Source organism: Schistocerca nitens, chromosome 5 (assembly GCF_023898315.1).
Source record: "Schistocerca nitens isolate TAMUIC-IGC-003100 chromosome 5, iqSchNite1.1, whole genome shotgun sequence".
Lineage (NCBI taxonomy): Eukaryota > Metazoa > Arthropoda > Insecta > Orthoptera > Acrididae > Schistocerca > Schistocerca nitens.
Window position 1 is genome coordinate 870737003 of NC_064618.1, and position 12091 is coordinate 870749093.

At 44.3% G+C, this 12091-nt stretch overlaps 1 protein-coding gene across 1 annotated transcript in view; it reads right to left on the reverse strand.

Moving 5' to 3' along the window:
* The window catches only part of LOC126259768 (nuclear pore complex protein Nup155), a 267502-nt gene that overhangs the window by 245535 nt on the left and 9876 nt on the right, over positions 1-12091 (reverse strand). Inside the window, exons 3-4 of the mRNA XM_049956773.1 lie at positions 4974-5102; positions 4631-4727 (exon numbers count right to left, since the gene is read on the reverse strand). Of these exons, the coding sequence (XP_049812730.1) occupies positions 4631-4727; positions 4974-5102 (226 nt within the window). The remainder of the gene's footprint in view (positions 1-4630; positions 4728-4973; positions 5103-12091) is intronic.

The window sequence follows — 12091 nt, forward strand, 5'->3', positions numbered from 1 at the left end:
TTTAAAAGAGAGTATGCCAGTCAACATTGTCAAAAGCTTTCTCTAAGTCTACAAATCCTAGAAATGTAGGTTTGCCTTTCCTTAATCTTTCTTCTAAGATAAGTCGTAGGGTCAGTATTGCATCACGTGTTCCAATATTTCTACGGAATCCAAACTGATCTTCCCCAAGGTTGGCTTCTACTATTTTTTCCATTCGTCTGTAAAGAATTCACATTAGTATTTTGCAGCTGTGGCTTATTAAACTGATAGTTTGATAATTTTCACATCTGTCAACACCTGCTTTCTTTGGGATTGTAATTATTATATTCTTCTTGAAGTCTGAGGGTATTTCGCCTGTCTAATACATCTTGCTCACCAGATGGTAGAGTTTTGTCAGGACCGGCTCTCCCAAGGCCGTCAGTAGTTCTAATGGAATGTTGTCTACTCCAGGGGCCTTGTTTCGACTCGGGTCTTTCAGTGCTCTGTCAAACTCTTGACGCAGTATTGTATCTCCCATTTCGTCTTCATCTACATTCTCTCCCATTTCCATAATATTGTCCTCAAGTACGTCGCCCTTGTATAGACCCTCTCCTTCCACCTTTCTGCTTTCCCTTCTTTGCTTAGAACTGGGTTTCCATCAGAGCTCTTGATATTCATGCAAGTGGTTCTCTTTTCTCCAAAGGTCTCCTGTAGGCAGTATCTTACCCCTAGTGAGATAAGCCTCTACATCCTTACATTTTTCCTCTAGCCATCCCTGCTTAGCCATTTTGCACTTCCTGTCGATCTCATTTTTGAGACGTTTGTATTCATTTTTGCCTGCTTCATTTAGTGCATAGTCATAGTAGTATAATGGAAAACTGTGATTGACCTCGAGCAGCGTCTTCACTCATTTCAAAATACAATACGAGTAACAAGCAATGCAGAACAGAAAGCAAAACAAACTGGATAATACACGAGGCATGGTAATGGTTGGCAATGCAGTAAAAATAGTGGGACACACCCAATCTCTACTGCTAACTTCAGAAACCGTAGATCAAAACAATCCCAATCTAAAACTGCCATGACACAGTGTCCGAGCAATAACTAACAGAATGACCTCCTCCCGGACAAACAGCATGGATTTAAAAAACCACAGATCATGTGACACCCAACAAGCACTTTCCTCATGTGACACCCTGAAAGTGAGGGATCGAAGCAGCCCATTACATGACGTATTTCTCAATTTCTAAGAAGCATTTAACTTCATACCACATCTACACATTATCGAAAGTATGATCATATGAGGCATCATGCGAAATTCCTGACTAGACAGAACATTTTGGTAGTGAGGATGCAGCAAGTTATCTCAGATTGATAGTCACTGGCAGATACAGGCATAACTTTAGGCATACCCCAGGGATGTATGTTGGTTCTCTAGCTGTTCATATTGTATATGACTGACCTTGTGGAAAATATTAACAGTAACATAGCCTTCAGCAGATGATGCAGTTATCTACATGGATGTACAGTCTGAAAGAAACTGCACAAATACTCTTAAGAGTTCGAGTTGGCAACTTTATTCAGAAATGTAAAATTGTACACTTCACAACACTAAAGTGTCTTAGGCCGGTATTACACTATCAAATTTCTTTGTCAAAGATTTGATCAAAGATGTGATCCAATATTCCGTCCAATATATTTGACAAAGATCTTTGACGTAGCGCTAGAAGGGGTATTACACTGTCATCAAATTTTTCGTCAAAGTTCAAGATGGCTGACAACAACTTGTTATTAACCGCAGCAGTTGTACGTACCCCAATTGCATTGTGTGCACATGCGGAAAAGAAGTGGGGGAAAAAATGGAACCATACATACGAGGTTGACAGTCTTAAAAGTCCTGGGATTACAACTTGATAATAAATTCAGTTGGGAGGAGCACACCACAGAACTGCAGAAATGCCTTAACAAATCTGTATTTGCAATTCGAGTGTTAGCAGACATAGGCAACATAAAAATGAAAAAGCTTGCGTACTTTGCCTACTTTCATTCCATAATGTCATATGGGATAATATTTTGGGATAAATCTTGAAGTCAAACAAAAGTTTTCAGAGTCCAAAAGCGTGTAATACGTATTATTTGTGGAGTAAATTCACGGACGTCCTGCAGAAACCTCTTCAAAGAATTGGGTATACTAACTACTGCCTCTCAGTATATTTACTTCTTAATGAAATTTGTCGTAAATAATATATCTCTTTTTCCAACAAACAACTCAGTTCATACATACAATACCATGAACAAAAATGATCTGCAGAAGGACTTAAAAGCACTTACTTTAGTTCAAAAAGGGGTCCACTACTCAGGAACACTCATCTTCAATAATTTGCCAGGAAACATAAAAAATTTAGTTAGAAATAAAGATCAGTTTAAAAGGAGCCTGAAAGACTTACTACTGGCCAACTCCTACTCCATTGGCGAAACTTTTTAATAGAAACAAATGATGTATTGTATTTATTCATACTATTAGTATTGTTATTTCAGCTTAAAAAAAAAAATAGACATGTTCGACATCCACGAGGATCTCCTCAGCACAGATAGAACGAAAAACTAATCTAATCTGGGTGAAGCCGTGGGTTTTACGACGACACGATAAAAGCATTCAACAAAACTTGTTACGTGAGCTTACAGTGGAAGACGTCAAGTTGTACATCAATTACTTAAGAATGGATGAGCATACATTTCTGTATGTGCTCAATGAAGTGTATCCTCATATCACAAAGCACAATATTCACTTAAGAACTGCTACATCTTCAGAAGACAGGCTCACTGTAACACTCCGATTCCTTGACACAGGAGAGGGTTGGGTTAGGTTAGGTTAGGTCTCCAATCTTCTTAATCTATTTTGTATTCAGGGTGCCTCACGTTGTAAAGCTCCTCATCAGCTTCAGGCATCTCTATTAATTTTGTAGTTGTCGGCACACACCAATTGTATTTACCGGCAATGGTTATAAAAACACTACAGACAACAGAACGCTGCAGCGATGCTAGCGCTCCATGTGGTAACATGTCACATTGCAGTGAACAGAAGACAAGCGGTTTCTTTGATCAAATATACAGCGAGGCCCTAGATTTGATCAAATATTGGACAACATTTGACAAAGTCCCTATTACACTATCAAATATCTTTGACAAAGATATTGGACAAAGAAATTTGATGTGTAATACCGGCCTTAGGACAACTGTATCAACGAAATAGTTGGAATTGGTAAACTCATACAAAAACCTGGGTGTAACAGTTCTTTGGAACATGAAGTGGAATGATCACATAGATTAAGTCATGGATAAAGCAGGTACCAGACTTCTCTTTATTGTTATAAAGTAGGAAAATACTGCTTACAAATCAATCGTGAGGTATTTCCTAGGATACTGCTCACATGTGTGGCATCCTTACCCAACAGAACTAACAGTGATATTGAACTTACATAAAAATGATTGAGCAAATATATGGAGAGACGCACTTTCAAGAAGTCATGTTTTCGAGTGGCACAGAAGGTTTCATGAAGGCAAAGATTCAGTGCAAGATGATCCCAGAGCTCGTCACCCATCTACAGCACACACTGATGCAAATGTAGGGCATGTAAGGCAATTATTGCAAGACTACTGTCGTGTGTGTGTGTGTGTGTGTGTGTGTGTGTGTGTGTGTGTGTGTGTATGTGTGTGAAAGGGGGGGGCGCATCAAATGAACTTATCTGAATTGAAGTGTGTCATAAGAGCATGGTATGTCAAACACAAATGTGCCAGTGAAATTTTAAATAATTGCATAAATGATTCGTCTTCTGGTCCCGAAATTTTTCTAAGCTGCTGTTCCTCAGTGTTAAGGTTTGAATGAGAGTAACACACTGCAATTTAAGAAATTACCTTACATTCTCACTTGTAACATAACTCAACATTTATAAAAGGAAATTTACTTTGACAGTAATGCTTCTGAATTTACCATTTGCAATATTTTCCCATGACCTGCTAGAAATGGAAACAGTTGTGCTGTCACACTCATCGGAACAAGGCCCGTGAGAAGTATTGCACTGTCTTTGACACATTTTGCTGTCAGCAGATGTTTGTAGGTGCACTGTGTTTTGTTGTTTTAGATGGTGCATTTTCTTTGCAACTTAAGTTTTATTTTAGTGTTATTCTCTTATTTATGTTTTACTGCTGCAATAAAATTCTGCAGTTGTTGGCTGAAGTAAAATTCTTCATTGGAGTATCAGTTCTTACCTGTCAAAATTACAAAAGTTTAACTGAAAATTAAAATAATTTATCTTCCTGTAATTCTAAAAAGTTCCTGGGCTTTTCCAATATTTCTCCGGAATGAAAAAGTTCCTGTTTTTTCCCAAGATTTCTCGGATCGTATACACCCTGACACCCTGCTCAAGAACTTAACTGAGACACAGACCACTGAAGTGATAGCATGACAGCATACAGACTAACATCAAGCTGGCCTAAGGACATATAACTGAATGGAGATTACGATGAAAAATAGTATTTTATAGCCGAAGAATCAGGAAACCATACAGTGTACTTAAGCTATAAATAAATTTAACCTGCTTTGAGGGGGGGAGGCGAGTTGCATTACTTATTGAATGACCTTCATACATATAAATAAAAAAACTGTACTAACCCATGTTCGTAAGTCCACACATAAATATCACTATCAATTGTAAGCCAAGCTCTGCCAATTTCAGGAAATAATCCCATCATACAATTGCACTGCATATCTGGAGAAAGTTAAGTGAGATACTCAACTTTTAGTAGCTGTAGAACTTAGCACTTACATTATAATGGTAGAATTATGTGCATTCATGTATGTAATACACCCTGAAAATGCACACACAGTTTTTCCATTTATTCTAGTAATGTAACTACAGAATAATGAGATGAATGACTTGCTTTTAAAAAACTGACCTCTGTATAACAAAGCATGCATATAATATAGATTTATTAGGAATGTAAAAAAAGGATACGACCAAAATGCTCCATCACTTCTCTTGGTAAAGGAACTTTGTTAATGGATTTAATTTGTTTCACTGATGAAAGTCCTTCTATAGAAGGATAATCCATTTCTGTTAAGCCACTGACTGTTGCCGTTCCACCTGAAACCACAAAATTAAATTATAAGGGCTCTCTCAAGCAACTTATAGCCACAGGATAAGTTGTAGTCATATACAGGGGGAGGGGGAAAGGGGGGGGGGAATTGACAGTAAAAGGAAGCATCTTTTCACTGTATGTATAAGGGAGGAAGGAAGGAAGCTCCATTCACTGAGAGGGAGAAATGGCAACAAGAAATGAGATAATTCTTAAGACTTCTCCAACAAATTGAGTTAGAGGAGAAATAACAGGACAAGACAAGGAAGAAAGCTTTTAAGGTTCTGAGGCTTAATAACCAAGTCTGAAATTTCCATTTTGAATCATACAGTAAAAAAAGTTCTTAAGTAGAGGCCCTTCAATTAAATATAATATTAGGACTACAGGCTTGTCATTAGACAGCAAATAGAACTCCAGAGTGAACAGATAAAGTAGCCTTGAAAGAGTGACTCATGGCACTGTGCTGTTGCTAGCTCTTGCAGTTCTTATTTTTGAGTCATGTCCTCTGACTGGTTCATGTGGCCTGCCATGAATTTCTCTTTTGTGCCAGCCTCTTCATTCCAGAGTAGCACTTAAATCCTACGCCTAAATTATTTGTTGGTTATATTCGAATCTGTGTCTTACCCTACAGTTTTTTCCAACCAAAACTCCCTCTTGTACCATGGAGGTTACTACAAGGAGGTTACTACACAATGTCCCATTACCCTGTCTCTTCTCAGTGTTTTCCATATGTTCATTTCTTCACTGATGCTTCTTTAGCATCACATCTCAGATACTTTGCCTCTTCTTTTCTGGCTTTTCTCACAGCCCATAATTCACTACCACACAATGCTGTGCTCCAAATGTATATTCTTATAAATTTCTTTGTGTGTTTGATACTAGTAGACTTCTTTTGGCTATGAATGCCCTCTTTGCCTGGGTATTTTTTATGTACACATTGCTTTGTCCATCGTGTATTATTTTACTTACAAGGTAGCATAATTCTTGAACTACTACTGCTTCATGGTCACCAAGCATTTCATTAAGTTCATCACTAATGTCATTTCTGATGCCCCTAATTACTTTTGTCTTTCTTCAGTTACTCTCAGTCCATACTTTGTATTCATTAGGCTGTTCATTCCATCCAGCAAGTCCCATATTCTTCATTTTCCCTGAGGTTGGCAATGCCATCAGCGAATATTATCACTTTGAAATTTAATCACATTCCTGAATTTTTCCTTTATTTCAGTCATTTCTGCCTCAGTTTACAGGACGAACAGTAGGGGCCAAAAACTATAGCCCTGTCTTACACCCTTTTCAATCTGAGAGTTTCATGCTTGATCTTCCAACATGACTGTCCCTTTTGGTTGTTGTACAAATTGTATCTTACCCATATTTCCTTACAAATTACTCCCACTTTTCTGAAAAGTTTTTTCTCTGAATAAACAAATCCTATGAACATAGCTTTATTTTTCGTCTTGCTTTCATTATCAAGCACAATGTTAGAACTGCCTCTCGGGCACCATTACCTTTCAAAAAACCAAACAGATCATCTTTTAACAGCTCCTCAATTTTCTTTTCGATTCTTCTGTATATAACTCGTGTTCGGAACTTGGACACAGGAGCTGTTAAACTGATTGTATGATATCTCTTGCCTTTGTTATCTTAGGGATTGGTGGATGTTTTTCTGCAAGTCTGATGGTATATCTCCAGTCTCGGATTCTACACACCCACCTGAAAAATCATTTAGTTACTTCACCCAGCAATTTTAGAAATTTCAAAAGGCTGTTATCTATCCCTTCTGCCTCATATGATTGCAAGTCTTCTGAAGCTCTGTGAAAACCTGGATCCTCTATGTTTTCCATATCAACCCCCATTTATCCTTCTACTGCATCAGACAGTTTCTCTGCTTTGTAGAAGTCTTGAATGTACTCTTTTGACCTATCTGCTCCTTCCCCTGTGTTCAACGCTGGAATTCCCACTGCATTCTTATTGTTGATGCTCTTTCTTTTAATTTCACTGGAGGTTCTAGCTAGCATTAATTTTGTAAGCAGTGAGAATTTTAAGAGGTTACCTACTCTAAATTTATGGTTGGTTGGTTTGTGGGATTAAAGGGACCAGACTGCTACAGTCATCGGTCCCTTTTTCCAAAACTTAAAAACACCCACACAGAATAAAAACGAACAACGAAAAGATGACAGACAACACAAGACAAGAGCAACTTAGACAAAGACCAGACAAAACGAAGTAAAATCACACGGAGTGTTGCAGTGGTTGGCCGACCAGAGAGAGAAAAAAAAAAGGAAAAGCCAACCACCGAGAAACATATTAAAAACAGTCTAAAACCGTAGGCCAAAGGCCAGACTCAACACAAAATAAAGACAAACACTTAGAGCAAGTGATAAAAGCCCCCTGCCCGAATAAAATGCAAAACTAAGCCCGCCATGGCAGTGTCACCTGTTAAAAGGGCAGGGAGCATATCAGGCAGTGCAAGTGTCTACCTGAGCACAGCTAAAATCGGACAGGCCAATAAAATGTGCACAACCGTCAAAACTACCCCGCAGCGACAGAGAGGCAGGTACCCACGGCTCCATAAATATCTATGCGTCAGCCTGGTGTGTCCAATGCGGAGCCCACAAAGGACGACTGAGTCCCTGCGAATGGCTCTCATGGATGACCACCACACAGCCGTCGTCTCCTTAACAGCATGGAGTTTATTAGGTGTGGTCAGATCGCGCCATTCAGCATCCCAAAGCGAGAGAACTGCGCGGCGTAAGACTGCCAGCAAATCAGTCACCGAGAGGCCTACCTCCAGAGTTGGTTCACTGGTGGCCTTTTTGGCCAGGCAGTTTACATGTTCATTGCCGCGTATCCCAACATGGCCTGGGGTCCACACAAAGACCACAGAGCGGCCGCAACGGGCCAGAGCATGGAGGGACTCCTGGACAGCCATCACCAGACGAGAGCAAGGGAAACACTGCTCGATAGCTCATAAACTGCTCAGGGAGTCACTACAGATAACGAAGGACTCACCTGAGCAGGAACGGGTATACTCTAGGGCATGAACGATGGCGACCAGCTCAGCAGTGAAAACGCTGCGGCCAGCCGGCAATGAATGTTGTTCATAGTGGTCCCCTAGAGTGAGAGCATAACCAACATGACCAGCAACCATCAAACTGTCAGTGTAAACAATGCCAGAGCCCTGATACGTGGCAAGGATGGAAAGAAAGCGGCAGTGGAAGGCCTCCGAAGGGACTGAGTCCTTCGGGCCCTGTGCCAATTTGAGCCGAAGGCAAGGGCGAGGCACACACCACGGGGGTGTATCAGAGGGGCCCGGAAAGGAGGTGGAAGAGGGAAAACACCAAGCTCGGAGAGAAGCTCTCTGACACAGACTGCGATCGTACAACCCAACCGTGGCCGACGTTCTGGGAGATGGACGACCGACTGTGGGAACAGAAGACGATACTTAGGGTGCCCAGGCAAGTTACAAACACGCGTAGCATAAGCGGCCAGTAAACTTTGGCGCCATAACCGCAGTGGAGGGACACCTGCCTCCACAAGTATGCTGTCCACAGGGCTGGTCCGGAAAGCACCAGTGGCAAGTCGGATCCCGCTGTGAAGGATTGGGTCCAGCACCCACAACGCAGATGGGGATGCTGAACCATAAGCCAGGCTCCCATAATCCAGACGGGACTGGATTAATGTCTGGTAGAGCCGTAAGAGGGTAGAGCGGTCGGCGCCCCAGCTGGTGTGGCTCAAGCATGGCAGAGCATTAAGATGCCGCCAACACATCTTTTTAAGCTGCCGAATATGTGGGAGTCGAGTCAACCGGGCATCAAAAACCACACCCAAAAACCGATGTGCCTCCACCACACCAAGAAGTTCGCCGGCAAGATAAAGCTGCGGCTCAGGGTGAACTGTTTGTTGCCGGCAGAAATGCATAACGCAGGTCCTGGCAGTCGAAAACTGGAAGCCATGCGCTACAGCCCAAGACTGTGCCTTGCGGATAGCGCTCTGCAGCTGACGTTCAGCAGCTGCAATGCCAATGGAGCTATAGTAGAGGCAGAAGTTGTCAGAATACAAGGAAGCCGAGACAAACATTCCTACCACCGCAGCGAGCCCATTAATTGCAATTAAAAACAGATAGTCACTTAGGACAGACCCCTGCAGTACCCCGTTCTCCTGAACTCGAGAGGAACTATGGGAGGCCACAACTTGCACGCAGAAGGTACGATGTGACAGAAAATTTTGTAGGAAAATCGGCAGTGGACCCCTAAGACCCCAACCATGAAGCGTAGAGAGGATGTGATGGCGCCATGTTGTATCGTACGCCTTCCGCATGTCGAAAAAGACAGCGACGAGGTGCTGACAGCGGGCAAAGGCCGTACGGATGGCAGACTCCAAGCTCACCAGATTGTCGGTGGTAGAGTGGCCTTTACGGAACCCATCCTGGGACGGAGCCAGAACGCCCAGAGACTCGAGTACCCAACTCAACCACCGGCTCACCATGTGTTCGAGCAACTTGCAAAGAACGTTGGTGAGCCTAATGGGGCGGTAGTTGTCCACCTCCAATGGGTTCTTGCCAGGTTTCAAAACAGGGATAACAATGCTGTCCTGCCATTGCGATGGAAACTCACCCTCAACCCAGATACGGTCGAGGAGGCGTCACTGGCAGTCCACTGAAAGGTGTTTGAGCATCTGACAGTGGATGCGATCTGGCCCGGGAGCTGTATCAGAGCAAGTGGCTAGGGCACTGTGGAGTTCCCACTCACTGAATGGAACATTGTAGGATTCAGGATGGCGGGTGTGAAATGAAAGGCTCCGACGTTCCACCCGATCATTAATGGAGCGGAAGGCCAGTGGGTAATTCGCAGATGCGGAACTCAGAGCAAAATGCTCTGCCAAGCGGTTTGCAATTACATCAGAATCAGTACAAACTGCTCCATTCAGTGAGAGCGCAGGGACGCTGACAGGGGTCTGATAGCTGTAGAGGCACCTAATCTTGACCCAAACCTGCGATGGAGAGATATGGAGCCCAATGTTGGAGACATACCATTCCCAGCACTCCTGCTTTCGTTGGCGGATAAGGTGGCGGGCCCGCGCACGCAACCGTTTGGAGGCAATGAGGTGTTCTATTGAGGGATGTCACTTGTGACGCTGGAGCGCCCGCTGGCGATCTTTAGTCGCCTCGGCAATCTCAGGCAACCACCAAGGCACAGTCCTCCGCCGAGGGGACCCAGAAGAACGGGGAATGGGAGATTCTGCGGCAGTAACGATGCCGGTGGTGACCGATTGAACCACCGCATCAATGGCTTCATTAGAAAGAGGCGCAATACGGCCATGGAGGAGAACAAGTCCCAGTCAGCCTTATTCATAGTCCATCTGCAAGGGCGCCCAGAAGAGTGACGCTGTGGCAGTGACAGAAAGATCGGAAAGTGGTCACTACCACACAGGTAGTCATGCACACTCCATTGGACAGACGGTAAGAGGCTATGGCTGCAGATCGAAAGGTCGACGGCGGAGTACATGCCATGTGCCACACTGAAATGTGTAAAGGCACCATCGTTTAAAAGGGAGAGGTTGACCTGTGCCAATGCGTTCTGAACGGTGGCACCTCGACCTGTTGCCACTGACCCACCCCACAGAGGGTTATGGGAGTTGAAGTCGCCCAATAGCAAGAAAGGTGGCGGCAATTGGGCTATCAGCGCAGCCAGGACATGCTGCGGGACATCATCCAGTGGAAGATAGAGACTGCAGACAGTAACATTCTACGGCGTCCACACCCGAACAGCGGCGACAGCCTCTGAAGGTGTTTGTAGAGGGACAGACTCACTGTGAAGAGAGTGAAGGACATAGATGCAGATGCCACAAAGACACCCTTTCATAAGCTGCCCAGTTCTTATAATAACCCCGATAGCCACGGATGGCGGGGGTTCGCATTGCCGGAAACCAAGTTTCTTGAAGAGCAATGCAGAAGAAAGGGTGAAGGCTGAGAAGTCGTCGGAGCTCAGCAAGATGGTGGAAGAAACCGCCACAGTTCCACTGGAGGATGACATTGTCCATGGCTGAGGAAGGCGGGGAAGGGAGCGGGGAGGCAGATTACGCCTCTGGGTCACTTGCTGCCACCAATTCAGTACCCACACGAATGACATCCATTGCATCCGAGGATCCGCTGAGATCCAGGTCTTCAGCAGACGCCAGAATCTCGACCTCATCCTCAGACGCTGAGCTTGTAGGAAGCGGTGGGACGGGTGCCACCGTACTGTCTTGATTCTTGGGAACCACCACCTTCTTCTGCTTCTCGCGCTGTGCCTTTGGTGGTTCAGGCTCGGAGGGCTTCACTGGGTGAGTCTCAGGGACGGACGAAAACCATGAGGCCCTACGACCAGCGACTGGTGGTTGTTTCAGCCACTTGCGGGTGTCCGCTTTTCCGCTGGTCGGAACCTGCGAAGGGAGGTCCCCAAGGGACCCCTTCCTGGCGAGAGTAGCCGAAGAAGTCTTACTCTTCTCCGGCTACGAAGTGGGAACTGATGTCCCCGATGGTTTGGGGGGGGGGGGGGGGGGGGGTTGCTCCTGAAGTAGATTGACCAGGAGCAACAGGGAGTGAAGTGCCCCCCACACTCAAGGGGGCCGGTGGATTCTGACCAATCATAGAGCCAACCGTATGTGACAACATGGGAATGGGAGAACTGTTGTTACAGCAGTGGCGTAGGTCGACGTCATTGGCACAGCACAGGATGGAGTCTCTCATATTTCCACTTAGCCTCGGTGTAGGTCAGGCGGTCCAGGGTCTTATATTCGATTACCTTCTGTTCTTTCTGGAAAATCGTACAGTCCGGCGAGCAGGAGGAATGGTGTTCTCTGCAGTTAACACAGATAGGAGGCGGGGCACATGGAGTATTGGGATGCCAAGGACGTCCACAATCTCGACACGTGATGCTGGAAGTACATCGGGATGACATATGCCCAAACTTCCAGCATTTAAAACACCACATTGGAGGAGGGACATATGGCTTCA